Here is a 26,896-nt window from a genome sequence, read left to right as displayed (position 1 = left end):
GTTTGCAATTAGATTTAAAGAATGAATTAAGTAATTCCCTGACTAACCATGTAAACCAACTGTTCACTTACTTTGGTCAGAGACAGAGTAACCAATTTCAGGACTGAGCTAAAAATCTAGAATTTGATATTGAAGATAAATGTAATAATGTAGAACCTGATTTAGTGAAAAATTAGGATCATTTCAAAGCATATGCAATGTTATATTTGATGCTGTAAAACAAAGATTACACATTTTAAAGGAACGTGTTGAAAAGCAGGACAAACTAATTCCTATAGTCCAATCACAAATTGTAGGCGTTAACACGTGAGTTGATAACATGGAAAGAAATTTTAAAGAGAAACTAGCCACTTCAAATATTATAAATATCAGTAATCTGTAGCAACAGGTAGAAGAGATGATAGACAGAAAAGTTGCTGTGAGAGTAACCTCTGACAATGTATCTCCAATCTTATCTTCCGAACTTAGTAATACCAAGAAGGATGTAGATGAACTGTGGAAGGAATTCAAACTTATGCAGGACAAAGTAGATAATAGAGTGACTTCTTCCATCTTAGTATTAAGTAGTGAAGTGATGACAGATTTACAATGGGGAGCAAATTCAGGATTATCTACACAGTTCCGTAAGTTCCCCAAGATGGGGAAGTACATCCTACCCATTTTCTGAAACAGTTTAACCAAGCTTTGCTGAAAAACTGGGAAGATTCAAACAAGATCAAATATGCGGTAGGGTACCTTTCAGGAGAAGCTTTGGAGTGGGCACAGTGAACATCGAGAACTTTTTGTCTTGAGCAGACTTCCAGAAGAAGTTTAAGGAGAAGTATTGGTCAGCTAGTGCCCAGGAAAATATAATACCTGATTTGTGGGACCCTAAATATTATAACAGTATGTGGGGTATGATGAGAAAGTATTTCAACTGGCATTTAACACATGTGAAGTACTTAGATAAGCCCATGGAGGAAGAAGGGTTAGTTCGAATTCTAATACAACGTTTACCCAATATTGCCAGAAAAGATATACTGTGTAGTGAGTGGAAAACTGTAGAAGAACTGTTGTCTTTTGTAGACGCACTTGATGCCCTAAACAAAGACCGCAACGAAAGTGTACATCAAAGTGAAAATCAGAATTACAAAAGAGGTAGTAATAATAGTAATAGTAATTTTAAGACACATGAGACCAACTTAGCTATAGTACACCAGTGTAACTGGAATAAGTGTAATGAAAATTACCAAAAGAAACATCCGACTTCGAATATAGGCCCAGTGGTGTCACAAGAATTTGTACCAAGCAGTAATCAAATACAAAGTGGTAACGTAATACCCCAATTTGATAACCAACCAGTCATTACCAATAATGAGGAAAATGGAGTGCAATCTGAATCCAGGGATGTGTTGTAGAAATACATTAGGAGGCCTAGTCCATAATAAGTATGTTAATTTCATGCATAAAATACCAACCAAAGAATGGTTGTTACTAGAGGAACCGAGCTTAACCACCATTAGTCCACAACCAATAATAATAGGAAAAGTAGAGGATTTTGAAGTTAACATATTTATAGATTCCGGGAGTGAAGTGTCACTTACTTCTAGTGCTTTCTTTACCACATTACGAACTAAACATCACTTACTGCTATTACCAGTAACGGGGGTGTACATAGTCGGTATTACTGGAATGAAGAATAAAGTCGTGAAACAAGAGACCCCGGTGAAGTGCAACATTGGGAATATCCAATTGTTACTGATATGGATAAGGTAAATATAAGTGGATATAAGCTCTCTGCACATGTACTGAGAGAAAATATGGAGAAAGGAGGAGTTGCCATATATGTCAAAAGTTATCATTGTGCAAAAAGTATAGAAACAATAAAGTTTTGTGTAGAGAAACATATAGAAGCATGTGCCTGTGAGTTTAAATTAAATAAAGGCACATTTATAATTGTAACTGTATATAGGTCCCCATCAGGAAATTTTAATCTATTTCTGAAAAATTTGGACTCCTTGTTGTGCTATCTGTCAGACAGGGGGAAGCAAATTATTATTTGTGGGGACTTCAATGTAGATTCTCTGAAAGAGGGTAATAGGAAAAATGACCTTGAAGTATTACTCAGTTCTTTCAATTTGACACCCGTTATTGATTTTCCTACTCGGGTGGTAAAGGATAGCAGCTCACTGATAGATAACTTCTTTATAGACCAAGATAAGTTTAACCAGATAAATGCTCAACCTGTTAAGAATGGTCTTTCTGATCATGGTGCACAGCTAGTTACAATATATGACATAGCTCCATTCAGCAATACTAAACAGTCCTCCAAAGTAGTACGTTCAGTCAACGATTTAACAATTGCAAATTTCAGGGAAAGCCTACAGCAGTTAGACTGGGATGAGGTGTACCATGAACCTGATGCCAATTTAAAATATAATTTATTTCATGACATTTTTGTAAATACATTTGAAAACTGCTTCCCCAAGAAAATAGTTAAATATACTCGTAAGAAACCTTGTAACAAACCATGGCTTACTAAGGGTATAAAAATATCTTGTAACCGGAAAAGGGAAATGTATCTGACAGCAAGAAAGAGTAGTGACCCAGAAACTATCAAACATTATAAAAACTACTGTGTTATATTAAGAAAAGTTATTAAAAAATCCAGAAGTATGTGTATCATGTCTGAAATCAGCTACTCTGATAATAAAATTAAAACAATTTGGAATATTATTAAAAGAGAAACAGGTCAACCAAGAGCACAGGAAGACAGTATTACCATCAAATTGAATGAAAACTTTACGAACAAAAAGTCAGAAGTTGAAAATATTTTTAATAATCATTTTCTAAATGTTGTGGATATAGTAGGATCCAGGTGTTCATTAGAAGATGCTAGGCTGTTAATGGAAGAGGCCATACCTATGCAGTTGGATACAATTGAAATCTCACCCACTTCTCCCTCTGAAATTAGGAAAATAATAAACTTGCTTAAAAGCAAAAACTCACATGGAATTGATGGCATTTCCAGCAAAATACTAAAAGCTTGTTCTCAACAGATAAGTAAGATTCTCAGCCACCTGTGTAATAGCACTCTGGAACAGGGCATTTTCCCTGATAGACTGAAATATGCTATTGTTATACCTTTGCATAAAAAGGGGGATAGATCTGATGTCAACAATTACCGTCCAATCTCCCTTCTAACAGCTTTATCCAAAATTTTTGAGAAAGTAATGTATTCAAGAGTAGCTTCACATATCTGTAACAATGAAGTACTAACAAAATGTCAGTTTGGTTTCCAGAAAGGTTTTTCAACAGAAAATGCCATATATGCTTTCACCAATCAAATTTTGAATGATCTGAATAACCGAACACCACCCATTGGAATTTTTTGTGATCTCTCAAAGGCTTTTGATTGTGTAAATCATGAAATTCTGCTAGACAAGCTCAAGTATTGTGGCATGAGTGGGACAGTGCACAAATGGTTTAATTCGTACCTAACTGGAAGAGTGCAGAAAGTTGAAATAAGTAGTTCTCATACTATGCAAAGATCAGCACATTCCTCAAACTGGGGAACTACCAAGAATGGGGTTCCACAAGGGTCAGTCTTGGGTCCTTTGTTGTTCTTAATATATACACTCCTGGAAATGGAAAAAAGAACACATTGACCCCGGTGTGTCAGACCCACCATACTTGCTCCGGACACTGCGAGAGGGCTGTACAAGCAATGATCACACGCACGGTACAGCGGACACACCAGGAACCGCGGTGTTGGCTGTCAAATGACGCTAGCTGCGCAGCATTTGTGCACCGCCGCCGTCAGTGTCAGCCAGTTTGCCGTGGCATACGGAGCTCCATCGCAGTCTTTAACACTGGTAGCATGCCGCAACAGCGTGGACGTGAACCGTATGTGCAGTTGACGGACTTTGAGCAAGGGCGTATAGTGGGCATGCGGGAGGCCGGGTGGACGTACCGCCGAATTGCTCAACACGTGGGGCGTGAGGTCTCCACAGTACATCGATGTTGTCGCCAGTGGTCGGCGGAAGGTGCACGTGCCTGTCGACCTGGGACCGGACCGCAGCGACGCACGGATGCACGCCAAGACCGTAGGATCCTACGCAGTGCCGTAGGGGACCGCACCGCCACTTCCCAGCAAATTAGGGACACTGTTGCCCCTAGGGTATCGGCGAGGACCATTCGCAACCGTCTCCATGAAGCTGGGCTACGGTCCCGCACACCATTAGGCCGTCTTCCGCTCACGCCCCAACATCGTGCAGCCCGCCTCCAGTGGTGTCGCGACAGGCGTGAATGGAGGGACGATTGGAGACGTGTCGTCTTCAGCGATGAGAGTCGCTTCTGCCTTGGTGCCAATGATGGTCGTATGCGTGTTTGGCGCTGTGCAGGTGAGCGCCACAATCAGGACTGCATACGACCGAGGCACACAGAGCCAACACCCGCCATGATGGTGTGGGGAGCGATCTCCTACACTGGCCGTACACCACTGGTGATCGTCGAGGGGACACTGAATAGTGCACGGTACATCCAAACCGTCATCGAACCCATCGTTCTACCATTCCTAGACCGGCAAGGGAACTTGCTGTTCCAACAGGACAATGCACGTCCGCATGTATCCCGTGCCACCCAACGTGCTCTAGAAGGTGTAAGTCAACTACCCTGGCCAGCAAGATCTCCGGATCTGTCCCCCATTGAGCATGTTTGGGACTGGATGAAGCGTCGTCTCATGCGGTCTGCACGTCCAGCACGAACGCTGGTCCAACTGAGGCGCCAGGTGGAAATGGCATGGCAAGCCGTTCCACAGGACTACATCCAGCATCTCTACGATCGTCTCCATGGGAGAATAGCAGCCTGCATTGCTGTGAAAGGTGGATATACACTATACTAGTGCCGACATTGTGCATGCTCTGTTGCCTGTGTCTATGTGCCTGTGGTTCTGTCAGTGTGATCATGTGATGTATCTGACCCCAGGAATGTGTCAATAAAGTTTCCCCTTCCTGGGACAATGAATTCACGGTGTTCTTATTTCAATTTCCAGGAGTGTATTAATGACTTGCCATTCTATATTCATGAAGAGGCAAAGTTAGTTCTCTTTGCTGATGATACAAGTATAGTAATCACACCTGACAAACAAGAATTAACTGATGAAATTGTCAATACTGTCTTTCAGAAAATTACTAAGTGGTTCCTTGTAAATGAACTCTCACTGAATTTTGATAAGACACATTACATACAGTTCCGTACAGTGAATGGTATGATGCCATTAATAAATATAGACCTTAATCAGAGGCATATAGCTAAGGTAGAATATTCCAAATTTTTAGGTGTGTCCATTGATGAGAGATTAAATTGGAAGAAACACATTGATGATCTGCTGAAACGTTTGAGTTCAGCTACTTATGCAATAAGGGTCATTGCAAATTTTGGTGATAAACATCTTAGTAAATTAGCTTACTACGCCTATTTTCACTCGTTGATTTCATATGGCATCATATTTTTGGGTAATTCATCACTGAGGAATAAAGTATTTATTGCACAAAAGCGTGTAATCAGAATAATAGCTGGAGTCCACCCAAGATCATCCTGCAGATATTTATTTAAGGATCTAGGGATATTCACAGTAGCTTCTCAGTATATATACTCTCTTATGAAATTTGTTGTTAACAACCAAACCCAATTCAAAAGTAATAGCAGTGTGCATAACTACAATACTAGGAGAAAGGATGATGTTCACTATTCAAGATTAAATCTAACTTTGGCATAGAAAGGTGTGAATTATACTGGCACTAAAGTCTTTGGTCACTTACCAAATAGTATTAAAAGTCTGACAGATAACCAACAAGTATTTAAGAAGAAATTAAAATAATTTCTGAATGACAACTCCTTCTACTCCATAGAGGAATTTTTAGATATAAATTAAAAAACAAAAAACAAAAAAATATAAAAAAAAATAAAAAACACAAAAAATGAAAAAGTTGTTATATTAATTTAAGTATGTTGTTAAATTAACTTAATTATGTCATGTATTGGAAAATTTGACTCGTTCCACATCATTACGAAATATCGTATTCATGATCCATGGAACTAGTATTAATCTAATCTAATCTAATCCAATTTCGTCAGATGCTGCTAGTAGTAGAAAATATCAATAGGGATGTGTTGTTTGGCCTAGGCTGGCTGTCAGAATTTAACGTCATATTGAATTTTGAGGAGAATCTTCTTTATTTTGGTAAATGTGGCTACAAATATTGTGTACCGTTTGCAATGGACAGCTATATTGGTAAACAAACAACTGAGAGTCAATGTTTACGATTAACAGTGACTGCACAATTGTCACCAGAGATTGAAAAGGTAAGTCATGTGTCACATCAAGTTGACATGCAGGGCAAAGTAAATGAATCGCCAATATTAACCAGTGAACAAAAACTAGATTTATATAAAATTCTAATGGAATATGAAGAAGTATTTTACAATCATCCCGGTAGTATTAGAGATTATATACATAAATTTAAAATCAAAGATAGTACTCCATTTTTCTGTAAGCCATATCCCATACCAGTAGGTCTAAAAGAAGGAGTTAAGGACGAAATTGACAAGATGATTGACAATAACGTAATAGAATGTAGCTCTAGGGTCATGAATAATCCCTTGGTAGTAGTAAAAAAGGCTAAAGGAGGTGTGCAATTAGTGCTGGACATGCGTACTTTGAGTATGCATATAGAGACGGAACGAGACACACCAATTAACATCAATGAATTATTGCCCAAATTTGAGAAAGCAAAGTATTTTAGCACGATGGACCTGACTGATCGATATTGGCAAATTAAGTTACATCCTGAATCAAATAAATACAAAGCATTTCTATTTGATGGGAAATCGTATCATTTTAATGTGTTACCATTTGGGCTAAATATCTCGGTATACTGTTTATAAGAGCGCTTGACGAGGGGAGTTGTTAAAGGATTTGATAATATATGTAGATGATATACTCGTAATCTCATCTAACTGGGAAGAGCATTGCCTGACCTTGAGGAAAACCCTGAAAAGATTTAAAGAAAAAGGTATTGCAGTAAAATTGTTCAAATCACACTTTGCAAGGCAAGAACTTAAGTTTTTGGGGCATATTGTATGAGTGCAGGGAATTAAACCCAATCCAGAAGGCATAACAGCTATTAAGGAGTGTACACCACCTAAAAACATAAGACAATTGAAGGGATTCATTGGGATGGCTGGATACTATAGAGGATATACATGAAGTCAAGAGCTGAATGATCCAAGACTTTTACGTTTATGAAGGAAGGGAATACCGTGGGTTTGGAACCAAGTGGCCAATGATTTGTTTGAAAATGTAAAAAGAGCACTGGTAGAATCACCTATATTACACCATCCGGTTATGGGTGAGCCACTTAAAATATCAACAGATGCATCCGACTACGGTATAGCAACAGAACTTTTACAAGGAGAGTGAGGTCTAGAAAGTACAATCCCCAGATATATAGCTTTTGCTAGCCAGAGTCTTAACAAACATGAATTAAACTGCACAGCCACAGAAAAAGAACTATTAGCAATAGTATGGAGTAACCAAACATTCCAAACACTAGTATGGGAGTCAGAGATCCATGTATATACGGATCATTAAGCTATATCTTTCTTAAGGAGTAGTCGGTTATTACATAGTAGATTAATGTGGAGGATGTTGTTCCTACAGGAATATGACATTAAAATACAGTATGTAAAAGGTTCTGAAAATATTGTACCTGACACTTTGTCTAGACTACCTGTAGACATGAAAGAGTTAAAACGTACAGAAGGACCCGGTGCAATTTTTGCGATTAATTTTATGACAGTAGAATATCCGCACAACAGGGTACAAGAAATGGCTCAAAGAATAACTGACAACATCCATCATGATTCCTACTTTACAGAAATACATGCTATGTGTAACAAGAATTCCTTACCTCTTAATCAAGTAGGGAGGTGGAAAATTTTAGGTCATCATTTATTTTGGAATTTTGGAGAGACAGCATAACATCTCGACGGTGGCATTTATCTATCCCGAAGTTGATGGAGGACGAAATTGTGTGGTATGTCCATATGAGATATGGACACTTCGGAATAAAAAAGTGTACAGCCCACATGAACAAGTTCTATTACGAGGGTCGGTCAAAAAGTAATGCCTCCCATTTTTTTTCTACTTAAAGAAATTAAGTTAAGTGAAAAATTTGAATTTGGCGCCATTCCTCAAACCTTCTTCTGCAATCCACTGCAGTAGTAACTTTCTGTGTCAACAGGTGGCAGCACAGCAGAAGTTTGTAAGATGGCCGACATCGATGTTCGTTTGAGACAGCGTTGTGTGATTGAATTCTTGAATGCAGAAGGTGAAACGCCCATACGCATTCATGAAAGACTGAGGAAGGTTAATGGTGTTGTGACAGTGGATGTCAGCACTGTTAGACGATGGGTTCGTCGTTGTAAGGAAGCTGAAGGGCAAACACCGTTGACTGACGAAAAGCGGAGCGGCAGGCCGGTGAGTGCAGTGACTCCACACAACATTCAGCAAGTTGATGACATCATTCGTGGTGACCGTCGGGTGACTGCAGATGAAGTGTGTCGCATTATTTCTCTTAGTAAAGGCAGTGTGATCACGATTATTAAACAATTGGGGTACTCAAAAGTTTGTGCACGGTGGGTTCCAAGAATGTTAACCGATCAGAATAAAGAGGCAAGGAAAACAATAGCCTCCCAACACTTGCAGCGCTTCCGTTTGGAGGGAGATGAGTTTCTGAAAAAAATTGTGACCGGGGACGAAACATGGGTGCATTTTTTTGAACCCGAATCAAAGAGGCAGTCAATGGAGTGGTGTCACACAAGCTCGCCGAGGAAGAAAAAATTCAAAACTGTGCGATCGGCAGGGAAAGTTATGGCAACAGTTTTCTGGGATACAGAGGGTGTGATTCTGGTTGATTTTTTGGAGCAGGGATGCACAATAAATTCTGTTCAATACGTCACAACCCTCAACAAACTTAAAGCACGTCTTCAGCGAGTTCGCCCAACAAAATCAAAGGCAGATGTTCTTCTTTTGCATGACAATGCAAGACCACACACCAGTCGTCACACCTCTGACGAGATTGTCAAAATTGGATGGGAAGTTTTGCCTCATACCCCATACAGCCCTGACCTGGCACCATCAGACTTCCATCTGTTCGGGCCACTAAAAGAAGCTCATCGTGGGATTCATTTTGAAGATGAGGAGGCCGTCAAAACATCCGTGCGTCAATGGCTTAGGAAGCAGAGCTGTGATTTTTACCGTGCTGGGATACATGCCCTTGTTCAAAGATGGACCAAAACTGTAGAGATGGGCGGAGATTACATTGAAAAATGACAAAATGATCCTCAATGTTGTGGTTTTCAACCTATGTAATTGCATTTAAATTTCCTGACAATTAAACGTAGAAAAAAAAATAGGAGGCATTACTTTTTGACTGACCCTCGTATTTTAAGAAATTAGGTCATAAGGTAGCATCTTTAATCAGAACTTGTGAAAGCTGTCAGAAAGTAAAAGAGAGTAACACTCAAGTTAAATACAAAATGTATCCAATCATTCCTAAGGCATTACACGATCTTACAGCAGCAGGTTTCTTTGGATCAATTCCGAAAGGGAAGGGAGGAGTATCGTACATTTTTGTCCTCATAGAGTGTTGGTCGAAGTATGTTAAATTATATCCTATTAAGAAAGCAAATACACCAACCACGATTCACTGTATGCAACAATACTTTCTTGAGGTAGGCAAACCAAAACGATTTCTTACAGACAATGGGCCACAATTTGTCAGTAATGAATTTAAAGAATTTTTATCATGGGAAGACGTTTGTCAAGTACTAATATCCAACTATATCCTGTCTTCCAATGTGTGTGAAAGGGTTATGAAGAAATTGAAAAATTATGCCACACCTATGGCCCTGAAAAACATACATCATGGCATCGAAAGTTAAAGACTTTGAGCTTATTTCAAATGAATTACCGCATTTATCAACTAGATTAACACCTTTGGAAGTAATAGGCAAACCCTTTGTAGGAGAACCCCTTATTAAATGTTTTACTTGGCTGGAACAATCTATTTTTGATGACAAACTTAATGAAAACGATAGTTTCTAAGAACCTGGTTGAAAGGGCACAACAACGAGTAAGTAGACATAATGAGAAAGCTATCAAACCTCAATACAAGGCCGATGACCTGTTTCTAGTAAAACAACATCTCCAGAGCTCTGCCCTGGAGAAGGAGACATGTAAATTTTTCCAAAAATATGAAGGACCTTATCGAGTACAAACGGTGATACATCCCAAAGCCTTAGCTTTAGTAGATCCTCTAACAGGATCAGAAAAAGGAAAAAACAATGTTAAAGATATAAAGTTGTATATCTCCCAGGGACGTTAACGTTCTGTGTTATTGGGCAGAGTGACGACCGTCGGATCCTTAGTCGTTTTCGGTGTTTCTTCTGTGCTATTTTTTCCTACACCAAATTCCCTTCAAATCTTAAACTATTCTGTAATCTATTCTTGAATTCTTAAACCATCCTGTAATTTTAGTACGTAGAAAACCGGATATGACGGTAAAGTAGAAAACTTAAGAGAATCACAGACGAACAGTGATCTCTAGATATGAAATGAAATGAATAAAATATTATTTGAGTGAAAGGTATAATACGATGATACTATTTAAACCAAGTGATGTCTAGACAACATAAACTGAGCAGAGTATTTTATGTGTGTATAAAATATAGTGTACAGCAATTAACTGAACAACTATTTGACTGTAGTGTATAATTTTCTATTTTTATAGAACATTTTATACCTTTTATGAGACGTGATGTAAAAGGGGAGGGTTCATATTGGTTTTGGAAGGGTGGGTATCATAGACTAAAGCATGATTTACACTAACAAGTAAATCACGGCTAACACAGAACACACACCACACCTTTCAAACGACCCTCGCAGACAAGTGTGACTGATTCTTCACCATTTGGCATTCCATAGGTATTGCTAAGATTTTTCTTCGGGGACGTCAAGGGTGAAGGTGAGAATGTCCGTTCTATAGGAGACGATTTAACACCATACCACCTCCAGCTTCTCATTCAAGTACCGGCGAAGTAGGGATCCTGAGGTAGGGGGGTGGGAAGGGTTTCCTGTCTTTAGGGCTATCTTCTTTCTCTTCTACAATCTCAGTAACCATTTCTACTTTTTCCTTTCTTACTTCTCATCCAAGTACCGCTCTATCTTTCCCTCTTTACATGTTCATATACTTCTATTGCTGAAGTCCTTCGTATTTTACGTGGTTTCCAATAACCTTCAACTTATTTCATATAAGTAGGCCGAAGAATCAGGATACACAGGCACACTTACACATACACACAACGAAAGACAAAGACACAAACAATGGAAGTACAGGTAAAAATGATGTAAGAACTGTCAAGTGTTGTAGAGGGAAAGAATGTGCACATAGAGAAATATGCACACATGGCTGTTTACTGTGACAGTTTTACATCGCCTAGTTACTTGAGAAAACTATCAAGTAGATATTTATTAATATGTACATATAGGAACTATATGTATGAGAACAATGACGATTCTATACTGCATATGTACATAAGGGTATAACAACTATGATAATCCCACATCAGGGATACATATGAAGAAAGTGTGAGTAGTTAAGGAGAGCACAAGCCAAGGCGGAACTAACGAGCATAAGCCAAGGACGAACTAATGAACATAAACCAGGGAGGAACTAATTGTGATAATTATTCAGGAATATCAGTCGAACATATGTTCTGATGATTTGTAGGAGAGTGGGACTGTATAGCGTAAGTAAATGTATGATATATTGATATTACATGTGTGGCGTATATTGGAAGCGTAGGAGTGGAAGCGAAATGGAGGTCTCTAGGGGATTAAATGAAGTATTAAGAAGTGAGTGTTACGTGTGAAACAGATTTAGTTGCCAGACAATATTTATTTATATTGTACATACAGATGTATACTAGGGTAATGAACCATGAAGCCTACTCAGGAAGGATAAGGAAGGCGCACCCAGCATGTATTGGATATAAAAGGGCAGGTAGGCAGACCTAAGAAAGGCTGACCTATATTGTGCAGACAGGGGCACCCAGAATGGGACTGACCTGTACCACATGAAAATAGGAATTAAAAAGGGGCGCACCTGCCAAAAACAGAAGGAGAAAGGGTACTCATAGGATTAACCCATATATAAGGTAGAGGTACTGTTCCTAGAGGGGAAAGGACAGTATCGTGACAAATGTCAAAATTTTGTTGAGATTATTCTGGTAAGTTTGGATTCTCTATTCCACTAGCAATGTTATGTTTTATGTTTATGAGTGTTGGAAAGAACACTTTCATTTTCCCACAGTTCCTCCAGACTACAAGCTACAGTAGATAATGAAACTAATACGTACTAAAGAAAAAACAGTATAGAGAAGTACAGTAAAGAATGACATAATTAAGTGTCTTATGACACGTGGAGTTTGTGATTAGAAATCAAGAATGTAGACCACACGATTCCTAGATATAAAAGTACTAACTCCAATAGTAGGTGAAACGCTCAGATAGTTATTATCAAAACGAAGAAAGAAGAGCTAGATATTAAGTACATGATTACTAGAGGAAATATAATGTATACTAATTAAAATGTGAATTAGTGTTATGGGAGATATTAACGTACATAGTGAATATCTATAAAATATTGTGTGTTCGAGATAAGGGGAGGGATATGTAGTGCCTTGAGAATTTTGGGGTAAATTCTAGAGACACTTGGTCTTCCCCTATCTCAAACACTCAATCTTTTAAGCATGAGTGTGAGAGAGTGGAGATGTGCCTATCGCGCCACCAGTTTTTGTGTGTGCGGGATGGACGTGTATCAGGAGAACTCTGCAATGGTGGCGATCGATCGGCGCAGACAAGTGTTTGCCGCTCGTACCATAGAAGCTGTATGTGACATAATACACGGAGCAAGCACGTGTTATTCTTTGACAGTGTAATGATTGTAACTGTTATGAACAAATGAAATATGTTTTGACTAGAGACTCTTAATCTGGGTGTTACACTTGCTAGAAGCATGAACTGTCTTTGAATTTATGGTGGTTTTTAAACTCACCACATTGTAAATATACTTAATTGTATCTGACGGTTAAAGACGCAACTGATTTGCAAGAATTTGTAAACTTATGTGAGACTTGTGGAAATGGAAATATACCAGAACTGAACTGAAAGTATTATATGAGAGCACTTAGTTATTCAAAAGGGGAGAGAGAGAGAGAGAGAGAGAGAGAGAAAGAGAGAGAGAGAGAGAGAGAGAGAGAGAGAGAGAGAGAGAGAGGTTTTTTTAATCCCTCTAACCATCATTATTTCTTCAGAGAAGAAGTTGTGGAGATCAACGCAGCCACATATCCAGAGAAGATGATTGGCTGAACGTTTCAAGTAAGTAAATTGTAATAAGAGAAAAGGAAAGTGCACAATCCAGTTTTGCACCACTTCTCTTGTCGCCAAACCATTAGAACATCAATCTTGTACAGTAATTATTTTGGTTATATAACTATACTACGTAATAAGTCTTAACAAAGAAGGAAACAGTGTTCTTATTGTTTTTATAATATAAGGTAAGTGGTCATAGTTGTGACTGCATGACACAGTTGTCTCGGGTCTGAGGTAGTCTTTGCACATGGTTTGCTCAGTCAGATTCTTAATGAAAAGTATATTCTTAATGAAAAGTATATTCTTAATGAAAAATTATGAAATTTCAAAGTGAGAAGTGAAGAAACTACAAGTAAATTATGAACATCAAAATATTTTGGTTATGAGAAATGCACAGCATATTCCAAGAGAAATCACACCAATACTTCCTGTAGAAAATGCAGATGATGTGCTAAATTTATCACCAATCACTGTCACTTCTGATTTATCAAGATAAGTATTTTCATATTAGCGAAATGTTCTTCTGCTCAAATTTTTTTCTCTTTTACAAAGATCTCTCTAAAACAGAGGAGAGATTGCAATTTATGGACTTAAACTTTCATGAATTTTATGCATTAACTGTGAGCAGGAATTTTTCAATACATATACAGGTGCTCTAATGTGGCAACACTAGATCACCATGTCTAGTAGAAGAGTGCATAGGACTACAACAACACTGATTTTTCCTTTCACTGTCTATAGACTGTAATGATACATCCTGGGAACTAATTCATACTTTGCTACTGTGGTAATTTTTAAATTTTTTTGTCCAGAACTTTAGTCACTTATTTTAACAATAACATGGACATAATCCTTGTCTCTTTGTAATTTGTAAAATACGTCGCTGTACTTCACCACACTGGCGAATCATTCAGCTCGAATTTGAAGCAGTTATGGGTAGATTATCTTTCACCAATAAATATAGAATAAGTATGAAAATGAATCCACATTCTGTATAATTCAATGTTTATCTTCCTTCTACTTTTTCTTATACGATTAGCTTAATCACACAGTAGAAACACTGTGCATGCATTTCAGGAAACTGACTGAGTTATGCATTTGAAACTACTCAAACAACTGGATGATACTATAATGTCGTATGAAATCTCGATATTAAGACATTGTTATTATTCTCACATTTTAAGAATCCCAGTCATTTACGTCTAAATTCTTATTATCCTAATTTATTTGCGCAAATATTTCTTACCTTCAATTTAGCGTCTGGAACGTTTTATTCAGTTTTAACCTGTTACTCAGCAGAGAAATTTAAGTGATAGGATAACACTTCATAAGACAATGTAGCTGACACAAAGCCAGCAATGGAGTTCTATCAAAACAAGATGTGTAATACGTACCAACAAACAAATAAAATGTCTTTCATACAACAGTTAAAAGAAAATTGCTAAAAAAAAAAATAAACACTCACTTGTGACGAAAGCTGAATGGCTCTCCCCACATGAAGCATCCACTACAGTGGCATCCGATGTACAACTCAGCAGCAGCCTTGATGGCTTCTGACACTGGACAATACGTGACCCCATACCAACCTGTCCACGCTCATTACTGCCAAAAACGAGTACTCCTCCCTCCTCTGTGGACACAAAGCACTTTGAAGGTGTACAACACATCCAACCACTGCCATTACATTGCAGTTGCTACAACATACCTGTCAGGGCAATGGTGTGACTTCCGCCACATGTGACCGATACCACTTTCGCACCTGCATCTACTCTGGCAAGTGCTGAGGTGCCTGAAGGGATGCCGAGCTTACCATTCTCTGTCTCACCGCATGTAAAAAGTGAGCCATCCTCTGTAAATTATTCTGAATGTCAGTGGTATTATTTGCAACTTTCTTCAGTGGTTTCAAGTAAATTCAATGAAATTCACAATACACTAAATTCCTGGGGCTGTTTCATTTCATTCCTCAAAGTAAGATATTTCCAAAGAGATAGAACATAAATTTTCATTGTCACATCTGCTTTTAAATTTAGTGGTAACATTTATATAAGTAAGTTGTATCCAAAATAGCTATAATTTGAAAATACAAGAATTCCTTGAGTTAGAATAGTTCATTTTCATTTATTTTCCAATTGCTGTATCCTGCTATTAGTGCACGTGAGTTTGAGTGTGCCGAATGTAGTGTTCCCTGTTCCCTGTGCACGTGCACTTGAATCAACCACTAATTGCATCAGCATGGACCGGCCACTAAAGGCTGATTGTAGGAAGCGTGCACACAGCACAGTCTCTGTCGTGCCCTACCAGCAACTTGTGCCTATATCTGAGCAGGGCTGACTCAGTTTCACTACGTTCTTTTAGTTTGTACCACACCCAATTGTGAAGTGACCAAGTAATACATGATACCATTCAAGTAACATAAGCATGGTTTTCTTCATAAACCTCTAAACGATAATGGAAATAAGCCTCTTGTGACTCCACATGTAACAAGACAATAGAATCATACAAAGATGCAACATAAGCAATACACAGAACAACTGATGTGTACGAACCAAAAGAATACAGTAAGAGTGAGTTAGTGCTGCTGCGCACGTATACAAATGTGAGTTGCTGGTAGACAGCGTGGCGGAGACTGTACCGTGTGCATGCTTCCTACAGGCAGCCTCTAGTGACTAGCCCACAATGGTACAGTTGGTGCTTCATTTAAGTAGACATGTGCTGAGACATACTCTGAGCACTCACACTCACACGCCCTATAACAGGGTACAGCATGAATCAGCTCAGATTTTACAACCCAGGGACAGGTAAATCCCATTTCAACAAGAGGAGAAGTGCCCTTGTGATGAGCAGTGGCAAAAAGAAACTGTGTACCATTCACTGTTGAGCATGATGAGTCAGAGTGACAAAGCTTAGGAGTTCTACATTCCATCGATAGTGAGGCCATTACAGTTTGAGCAGTGGCTCAGAATGGACAAGGCTGGGGTACAGAATTAGTCTTAGCACTCCTCAGAGAATAACCTAAGCCATTATCTGGATTGATTTAGGGAAAGCACAGCAGCCTCAAACCAGGACTGCTGGTCAGTTATTTGAGTGTTACTCATTCTGGTCTCTTAACCAACAAGATGTTAGTGAGGATAAATGATACAGGCAGTTTATCTGTGCATGCTCTGCAACACAATGACTATATCTTGGCTGCATCCTTAAACAAAAATGAATTGCACCCTTTCCTCCAAACTGATACTTTGGAACTTCAAAGGAGATATGGTTCACAGTTGGTCCAGTGCACTTACATCCCTATTAATGTCTTCTATTGGATACTGAAATTTAGCATCTCCCTCCCCTTCCCAATTTGGTCACCTCTTTCATGTTCAGTTTTTTTTCCTTCATCCCTACTTAATCCCCCCTGCACTTCTGTTGCTACCTCACTAACTGCTCTCTGGCATTTCTCATCACATCTCCCATTGCATCTCCTTTGGAGCCAGATTGTTGTCACACTTTTTTTTTTCCCTTTTTTCTGATTACTGCAATATTTCATAAAATGAAAATTTTTGTGCAACAAAATTTTGCTTTCATCTTCTGTTTTTACCATTATCCTTCACCTAATGAATTGTGTCAACTTTCGAGTATTGGTCAAGAGTTGAATAAAAACTGGAACTCGGAAGTTGCCTGTTTGAAAATTTCCAGAGCCAAGCAAATTTTGCAAGCAGTGAAAGACATGCTTTTATGTGTTTCTGGAATAGAAGAACCAGTTTGCAAAATAATTGGGCTCTCTCTATTATTTAATTAGTTATTTGCGTGTTCCACATATCACATTTGCGAAAACTTGCTGTGATGTGCAACATGGCAGTAAGTTTACAAATTTTCTGTGAAAATATGGCTATCTGCGGGTCTTTTAAAACACTGGGTCTTTATTTCAGTCTTAATCTACAATAAATTTTAATAAATGTGCCTGAACAACACACAGAAATCATCTATTCAGAAAATCAGGTATGCAACAGGAGTTGTCAAGGAGAAAGATTTCAGTTTGCTTTCTGAACTGTTGGCAAATAACATTAGTCTTCATGATATGTTGTAGCTTCATGCCATGCTACTCTCTATGGTGGAGATTTGACACCAAAAAATGTTTAATCGCCAACACAGCGCACCCCCATGTCGACTCAAAAGTCCACAGAGAGTGACAAATGCTACTGTCAGTACTTCATCCATCACCTCGAATATGGAGATCAATGCTGCCAAGAGCTTGGATACATATTTCCAGACATATGTCACTAAGGACCACAGAGGTACCAGCTATCCAGATGAGATTTCGCTATCCAGATGATATTTCCACAAGTGATTACACTGCCACATACTGTGAAAATTGGCCATCAGACAAGTAAGAGTGATGCCGGACTGCATGCCCTCTGTCACAGGTGACTATCAGTGCATGGAGGTGATAAAGCAAACAGCTTTTTAAAATCAGTCGCCTAATATCACTATTACAATGCCTCTGCTACGGAAGACAACAATGTGCTACCATCACGAAGATGACATCAATTTTCTTGAAACTGAAAATTCAAAACTGTCGGCACACACTCTTTGTACAGCAGTTGAAATGTAACCACTTAAGACAACATATAATGTAATATATAGTCACAATATCAGTATAGAACTCCATACATGCACGTTTTCCCAATAGCTTATCTTCTACGATTTTTGGAATTAATATATAATTTTGAGTACACAATACACACTTTTCGTTACCTGTTTTGAGCATTTCAGTTCATTCTCTAATGTATGAGAAAAGTACACAAGTTGGAGGCTTTTTTTTGTCAACTATAATTTACAAGTTGTGACTTTTATATACAGACCAAACTAACAAAAGATTCCATTTACTGTTAAACCCAATATTAACAAAATGCTTTATATCTGAAAAATGGATATAAATGCAATAAATTAAAAATGTAGCAATGTTATTACTGTTCAGTCAAGAAACAATGAATTGGTAAATGTCCTACAATATAACAAACAATATAAAATTGGTAATAGCACAATTAATTGTATTGAATCTGAACAACAATATTCATATTAAGAGTCAATGATACATTGGTGACAGATGTGTATAGTGTTGCAGAACTTTTTAACAAACATTTTATAACTGTTACTGAAAAGATGGGGTTGTCAGGTTCGGTAGATGCTGCTATGGATTACCTTAGACCAGACATTTCAAGTAATTTCCATAATATGAATTTGACCCTCACTACCCCAACAGAAATAATGTCCATCATAAAATCTTTAAAATCAAAAACATCTAGTGGGTATGATGAAATATCAACGAAGTTAATTAAAGAATGTGATTCTGAGCTAAGTAACATATTAAGCTATCTGTGTAACCAGTCATTTATCAGTGGAATATTTCCTGTCCGCAGCTCGTGGTCGTGCGGTAGCGTTCTCGCTTCCCACGACCGGGTTCCTGGGTTCGATTCCCGGCGGGGTCAGGGATTTTCTCTGCCTCATGATGACTGGATGTTGTGTGATGTCCTTAGGTTAGTTAGGTTTAAGTAGTTCTAAGTTCTAGGGGACTGATGACCATAGTGCTCAGAGCCATTTGAACCATTTTGAAAATTTCCTGAATGGCTGAAATATGCTGAAGTTAAGCCACTGTTTAAGAAGGGAGATAAAGAAATAGCATCAAATTTCCGTCCAATTTCACTGTTGCCAGCATTCTCAAAAATTTTCGAAAAAGTAATGTACAGTCATCTTTATAACCATCTTATCTCAAATAACATACTGTCAAAGTCACAGTTTGGATTTCTAAAAGGTTCTGATATTGAGAAGGCTATCTACACTTACAGTGAAAATGTGCTTAATTCATTAGACAAAAATTGCAGGCAACTGGTATATTTTGTGATCTGTCAAAGGCATTTGACTGTGTAAATCACAATATCCTTTTAAGTAAACTAGAATATTATAGTATAACAGGAAATGCTGCAAAATGGTTCAAATCTTATATCTCTGGCAGGAAACAAAGGGTGTTATTAGGAAAGAGACTTGTATCAAGCTATCAGGCATCATCCAACTGGGAACTAATTACATGTGGGGTCCCACAAAGTTCCATTTTGGGGCCCTTACTTTTTCTTGTGTATATCAATGACCTTTCATCAGTAACATTACCAGATGCCAAGTTTGTTTTGTTTACCAATGATACAAACATTGCAATAAATAGCAAATCAAGTGTAGTCTTAGAACGATCAGCCAATAAAATATTTGTGGACATTAATCACTGGTTCCTAGCCAATTCTTTGTCACTAAACTTTGAAAAAACTCACTACATGCAGTTCAGAACTTGTAAGGGGTGTCACAAGAGTATACGTCTAACATACGATGACAAGAAGATAGAAGAAGAAGTGGACAGTGTTAAATTCTTGGGATTACAGCTTGATAATAAATTCAACTGGGAGGAGCACACCACAGAACTGCTGAAGCATCTTAACAAATCTCTGTTTGCAATGCGAATTTTGTAAGACATAGGGGATATAAAAATGAAAAAGCTGGCATACTATGCTTACTTTCATTCCATAATGTCATATGGGATTATTTTTTGGGGTAATTCATCAATCCAAGCTAAAGTTTTCCGGGCACAAAAACGTGCAGTAAGAGTTATATGTGGTGTGAACTCAAGAACATCCTGCAGAAGTCTGTTTAGGGAACTAGGGATACTAACTACTGCTTCCCAATATATTTATTCCTTAATGAAATTTGTCATTAAAAATATGTCACTTTTTCAAACCAACAGCTCAATTCATGGAATCAATACTAGAAATAAGAATAATCTTCACAAGGATTTAAAGTCACTTAGTCTTGTACAAAAAGGTGTGCATTATTCAGGAACACATATATTTTCAATAACTTGCCAGCAGCCATAAAAAGCTTAACAACCAATGAAATTCAGTTTAAGAGAAGCCTAAAGGATTTATTGGTGGCCAACTCCTCCTACTCCATTGATGAATTTCTTAGTAAAACCAACTGATTTGTATATAAGTACAACATAATTTCTGTACAATTTCAGTGCAGTAATGTGTTCATTGAAAATGTGTGTGTGTGTGTGTAAGTATATTCTAACTTCTGCACCATTTCAGTGCAGTAATGTGTTCATTGTAAATAAGTATTACAGTAGTTGTATTACATGTTTATTACCTTATAAATAAATAAAAAACTTTTTTATTTTAAATTCAGTGCATTAGTATTTGTAAAATGACTCTTAGTGTTCATTAAAAAAGACGATCATTCCACTTGGGACCTGTGGAATGGTACATTAGCTTATTTGTTTTAGTTGTAAATATTTGTCATGTATTGTTGTTTTTCTGACATGTTCCACATCCTGGAGGACCTCCTCACTACGGATCAATTGGAATGAAAGTAAATCTAATCTAATCTAATCTAATCATAATAAGCTGATTTTTGGATTTTCAGAAACTTGTAGGCAGTGTGGGCCAATGGGTTCTTGTTCTTGTTGTTGTTTTTGTTGTCAAAAAACACACACTGTCTATCTTCGACCATCCAGAACATTATGCCCATCGACCTACAATCTTACACTTGATATAAACTCGGCCAAGCAATAGCAGCATCACCAAGCCAGGAGTGACTTCTAGTCAGACACACACACAGGGCATGTAGTATCAGTGAGAATGTCATCCATGTGTAAAATGTGGGAGGCACGCGATCTATCTGAGTTTGAAGGAAGGAAGGAGATTAGTGTTTAACGTCCCGTCGACAACGAGGTCATTAGAGACGGAGCGCAAGTTCGGGTGAGGGAAGGATGGGGAAGGAAATCGGCCGCGCCCTTTCAAAGGAACCATCCCGGCATTTGCCTGAAGTGATTTAGGGAAATCACGGAAAACCTAAATCAGGATGGCCGGAGACGAGATTGAACCGTCGTCCTCCCGAATGCGAGTCCAGTGTGCTAACCACTGCGCCACCTCGCTCGGTGGTCTGAGTTTGCCTGAGGGTAGATTGTGACGGTCCAAAGACTCAGCATGAGCATTTTGGAAATTGCATGACTTCTTGGGTGTTCCAAGGAATGCTGCAGTGAGTGTCTTCAACATGTGGCGAAACCAAGGTGAAACCATGTCAAGACGTAATGTGGTTGGGAGGCCACCCCTCATTATGGGAAACAGACATCTTAGGCCACACAACTGGTAAAATAGGATAGGCAGCAAACTGTGGTGGAACTAACATCAGACTTTAATGCTGGGCAGAGTACAAGTGTGTCTGAACACAGTGCAATGAACATTCATAACGATGGGCCTTCACAGCTGACAGCCCGTGCAAGTGCCAATGTGAACACCACGACATCGGAGCTATGACTAAAATGGGTATGTGACCACTGGCACTGGACATTGGCACAGTGGCAGGGCATTGCACTGTCTGATGAGTCCCAATACCTTCTTCATCATGCCGATGGGAGGGCATGAATCCGTCATCTTTCTGGAGAACAGCACCTTGACACCTGTAGTGAAGTATGGAGACAAATTGGCGGTGACTCCATTATGCTGTGGGAAACAGTCACATAGGCATTAATGTGTCCAGTGGAGCCCGTGCAAGGCTCCATAACAGTCAAGGAGTATTGTACACTGTTTGCAGAACACATACACCCCCTCCTCATGATGATCATGTTTCTTGACAGCAGTGATATTTTTCAACAAGATAATGTGGCATGTCACAAGGCCAGAATTGTGATGGAGTGGTACGAAGAACACAGTGGTGAGTTCCAGTTGATGTGCTGCCCCAAACTTGCAGATTTTAACCTGATGTACACATCTGAGATATGAGTCAACATGGCATCAGAGCTCATCACCCCCCCCCCCCCCCCCCCCAGAATTTATGGAAATTAGGTGACTTGTGTGTGCAGATGTGGTGCCAACTCCCTCCAGTGACCTACCAAGGCCTCACTGCTTCCATGCCACAAGGTGTTATCGCTTTTATCTGTGCCAAAGGTGGGCATACCAGCTATTAGGTAGGTGTTCATAATGTTCTGTCTGATCAGTGTATGTAAGTATTTTACATATTTTGGCTATTGCCATTATCAGATCAGAACTTAGAACTTGCAAAACAAGATTCAGCGTCAGTATTAAAAGCCCATGTCTAATCCCTTTTAGGCACTCATTTTTGATACTGTCATTGAACCTCGTTTTGCAAGTGCTAACCAGTATAACTAATGAAGACATATATTAAGTGATCCAAACAGTTTTATTCTCAATGATTGTAGTCTCATACAGGAAATTTATTTCCTTTATTAACAACTTCATCTTGTGTCTGAAGAAAATAACAGATGGAAGCAGATAGTGAGATGGAAGCAGATAGTGTCAGTTTATTTGGAAATAAGAACTAAAGTCTTGTTAACACTGGATCAAAGAAGAGTATAAATTGTGAAAGTAATTTGTTTTTTCTTTCCTTGCAATACAGACTTCTATGGACGCATGTGGCAATGTGATTTGGTTATTTTCCGACGTAAATCACCAGCTGAACTACTCGCAATTTTCATAAAAATATTACAACTCTGTAATATCCGTATGGTATGGCTACGATAGTTGAGCTACTTTGAAAGACTGGGCCTGTTTGAGACTGTCATTGTGTCTCACAAGAGTAACATACACGTGATGGGTCATCGATTTTGTCATCTTTCGCTGTGTTGTGCTATATACTTAGATGGAACACATGCTGCCCTAGTACAATGTGCACTGCAAGCATTTTGAGATATTGAGATTCCAAGTTTTACAACCCTTTTGAATATTCTACAGAGCATCAGTTGATGAGCAGCAGCTTTAGTGCATCCGGCAAAAGTGATAGACTAGAAGTCTGCCTGTACCGCATTCTAGTGACATTACTTTCTTCATTTTCTGATCTTCGTCCAAACTCTTGTAATGTTAATGTCACAACTACTCTTGTTCCTTTATAAAGAAACAATAGTAACAATTATAATCACTGTGCTGTAATCAAGATATAATATGCAATCATGATAAAATTATGAATAATTTATCACAGCCATATCACACTGCAGTCATTCCAGGCTACATATGCTTTGAATGATGTACACTGTATTTGTGCTAAATGGATGAATGTATCAATACACAAATCCTCATTATACTATGATACATCACCACAAATGTACTACAGTATTTATCATTCAGTTATTATTATTATTATTGTTCTTTTCTGAAGAAACATGATTCTATGATGAAATACTAGTGTTTACTGGAATAATAAAAAGAAGAAAATGTGAAGAAACATGATTATATGATGAAATACTAGTGTTTACTGGAATAATAAAAAGAAGAAAATGACAAGACTTGAAGCCAGTAAAGGTGGGGTTCTAGTGTGCTGCTTTAACTAGCTGCACTATGACACTGACAGTGTTCATGTACAGTGCTCCACAACCTTCTGAGAAATGCACTGTACCAGAGCAGCAGTCATTACATTTAAGTATGTGCTAGAAAAATGCAAAAGATTAGCAAAATTGGTGATCTATCAGCTGCATGATTCCCTTGCGAGACCCAGATCCAAAGTGCTCCATCCTCAGTGAGAATCTCGCAATGGTGTTTTGCACTAATACGTCTCATACATGATGTGATTCTCTGTGAGGCATCCCGCAAACCGAACCCTCATCTAAGACTTGTAGATCGGCTATGCAGGTTGAATGTGACGGTGCTGGTCTTTTACGATATTAACTGAACTGCGGTTGGGAGACTACAGTGAAAGTTCTGTGACTGAAGCTGTGTGGGCAACTAGGATCTATGACATTGTGGCTTGACAGAATTTTCAGTCATATTGCTCTCTTTGCTGAAAAATCCCACATTTTGTTACTAATTAAGGAGAGCTTCGGTAGATGTTACAATAGTGATAACCAGAAATTAGCTCCATATCTTCAGAGTTTCCAACTAAATACAATTCTGAAGTAGAGAATCCAAGTAACTCCTGGAAGCCAGAACTAAATCCAGGGTGTATACATTGAACAAGGAAAAAAAATGCCCGGATTTTTTCCCGGATTTACCGGTTGAAAATACATTTTCTCCCAGGTGAAAATACAGTTTTTCCATGTTAAATGACAGTATATTTTTCCTCGGCAGTGTAAAACTTATCAATCCTTTGAATGTTTATGGTTTTATACACCGACATAGACTTTCCCGACACTTTAGAAAACGAAACTCAGGGGAAAAAACACATTTTGGAAAGATCTTTGATGTGCAGCAACATGTACACTGCATATTTTCGTGTTACAAACGTATAAATTCAAATACCACCGAACACCGCATGTTACTTTCTGAAGCATTGAAATCGAGATTGCGACGCGCTTTTGTAAGCCAGTCATAGCTCATGTAATGTGATCTCGCCAGCTGATGACAGCATAGGAGACGTGTGTAGTCAGCTAATAGGAAGATCACTCTTAAGTAGTGCGAACACACAAATAAGAAAAGTTAATGGTGTGAATTAATACACATAGTGTTGCTACAAGAAACAAAAAGCTTTCACATATAAGATTGGTCTCTAAGATTAATAAGCTGCAAGAGAAGCTAAGCTTGCACATATATTGTCGATCTTTCTTGCGCTTGTTACACTTTAAGATTCATCACACAAATGTGCCTGTTAAATTTTTAATAACGACGTAAATGTCTGATCTCCTGGGCGCGAAATTCTTCTAGATGGTCGTCCTCAAAGAGTTGATTTTTAAATGAGAGTCAAACGCTCTGATTTAAGAAATTAATATTACATTTTCGCACGTAGTTCATCTTGCGTAAAAGGAAATTTACTTTGAAAGTAACGCTTTTCAAACCACCATTCGCAATATTTTCCCGTGACCTGTTAGAAATTGGCTTGTTTCAGCATTGCCACAGAGCGCCCAGTTAACAGGCGTCACTGCGCTTGCGCAGCTACGATGACACAGGAAGCCCGTATGTTCATACGTGTAAAAAATTAAAAGATCTTGCATTATGTCATAAAAGAAAAAAGACATCACAGGATAATTCATGAGCATCTTAATTTCGTGAACCATTCTGAAATGCATGATTCGGCTTAAAGTGCACATTTGTATGTCCAGATTCGGATGTAAATTTTCTTGAATTATCTCATGTTTGGTTCTTTATTATGGCATAATGCCATACGAGGTAGAAGATGCAAAACATGCGAAATTAAACACTTCGTTTCAAATAAATTGACTGCTCAGGCCTCACATAGAAAACACACTGAGATCGATGAACCGACAGAAAATGCATACCAGCGAAGCGAAAATCTGTGTCGAAGTGAAATATTTGTCTCCAAGAATAAATAAGAAATCTTCAGGAAATCTCACTGAGTTAAATATCTACTCAGATAGCCACGGACGCGGACTGGCGGAAGTACTACTTAAACCATTACGATCTGAAAGTATGTAGTCATGTGAAACCAGGAGCACCAATGCGGGAAATTATTAGGGACATTTTGCTGGAAAAACAAGACAACAAAAATCGTCATGTTGTATTAATTGGAGGAGCAAATGATGTGTATTGTAACGAGTTAGTTAATGCTATTATCAGTCTCAAAAGTGCCCTCAGTTCGATAGAGAACCAAAAAGTAACTGTTATTGGTATACCACGTAGGCATGACCTCATATCTGCTTCATGTGTGAACACAGAAATTAAGGAAGCAAATAAACAGATACAAACAGTATGTAAAGTGTACCCAAACATAAGATTTCTATCAGTCGTTTTCCTGGATAGATGCAGCTTTACAAAATATGGCATGCACCTGAATAGAAGAGGCAAGTCATCTCTGTGCAAAGCAATTTACGAAACGTTAGAAACATATGAAAAACAAAGTATCTATGAGTCAGTACCAGCCATTGTAATGAACTACCAATACATTACTGAAAGCAACCATGCAGGAAGTGAATCTGCCTTGGATACAACAACTAAAGCTGCTGCAGAACCACAAATTGCTACAGCATCACAATCAAATTCAGTAACAACTGCAGCACCAGCAAAACCAGCAACATCTGAACCAGCTCAAGCAACAAGACCAATAACAGCAGCAGCACAAGCAACAGAAGCAGAAATGGTGTCAACAACAACTGTAGCAGTTCCACTGCAGTCACTGTTAGAAAAGAGGAAGGAAATCACAGTGAGTATTGTATCACCACCTCCATCCTACGCCAAAGTGTTATCAAGTGCCTCCACTCAGCCTGCCCACATAAACTATGTAACATGGGAAACAAACAAGAACCTTGAGAAACAGACAACAAAAATGTCACCTCCATTAGCAAATGGTTCAAATGGCTCTGAGCACTATGGGACTCAACTGCTGTGGTCATAAGTCCCCTAGAACTTAGAACTACTTAAACCTAACTAACCTAAGGACATCACACACACCCATGCCCGAGGCAGGATTCGAACCTGCGACCGTAGCGGTCGTGCG

General features: G+C 38.5%; 1 protein-coding gene across 2 annotated transcripts in view; it reads right to left on the bottom strand.

Moving 5' to 3' along the window:
- The window catches only part of LOC126100510 (X-linked retinitis pigmentosa GTPase regulator-like), a 313,988-nt gene that overhangs the window by 132,070 nt on the left and 155,022 nt on the right, over nucleotides 1-26,896 (bottom strand). For both annotated transcript variants that reach the window (XM_049911120.1, XM_049911121.1), the window contains exons 7-8: nucleotides 15,183-15,326; nucleotides 14,943-15,107 (exon numbers count right to left, since the gene is read on the bottom strand). In XM_049911120.1, the coding sequence (XP_049767077.1) occupies nucleotides 14,943-15,107; nucleotides 15,183-15,326 (309 nt within the window). The remainder of the gene's footprint in view (nucleotides 1-14,942; nucleotides 15,108-15,182; nucleotides 15,327-26,896) is intronic.

This window comes from Schistocerca cancellata, chromosome 9 (assembly GCF_023864275.1).
Source record: "Schistocerca cancellata isolate TAMUIC-IGC-003103 chromosome 9, iqSchCanc2.1, whole genome shotgun sequence".
NCBI lineage: Eukaryota > Metazoa > Arthropoda > Insecta > Orthoptera > Acrididae > Schistocerca > Schistocerca cancellata.
This window is presented reverse-complemented; position numbering and strand designations above follow the sequence as displayed.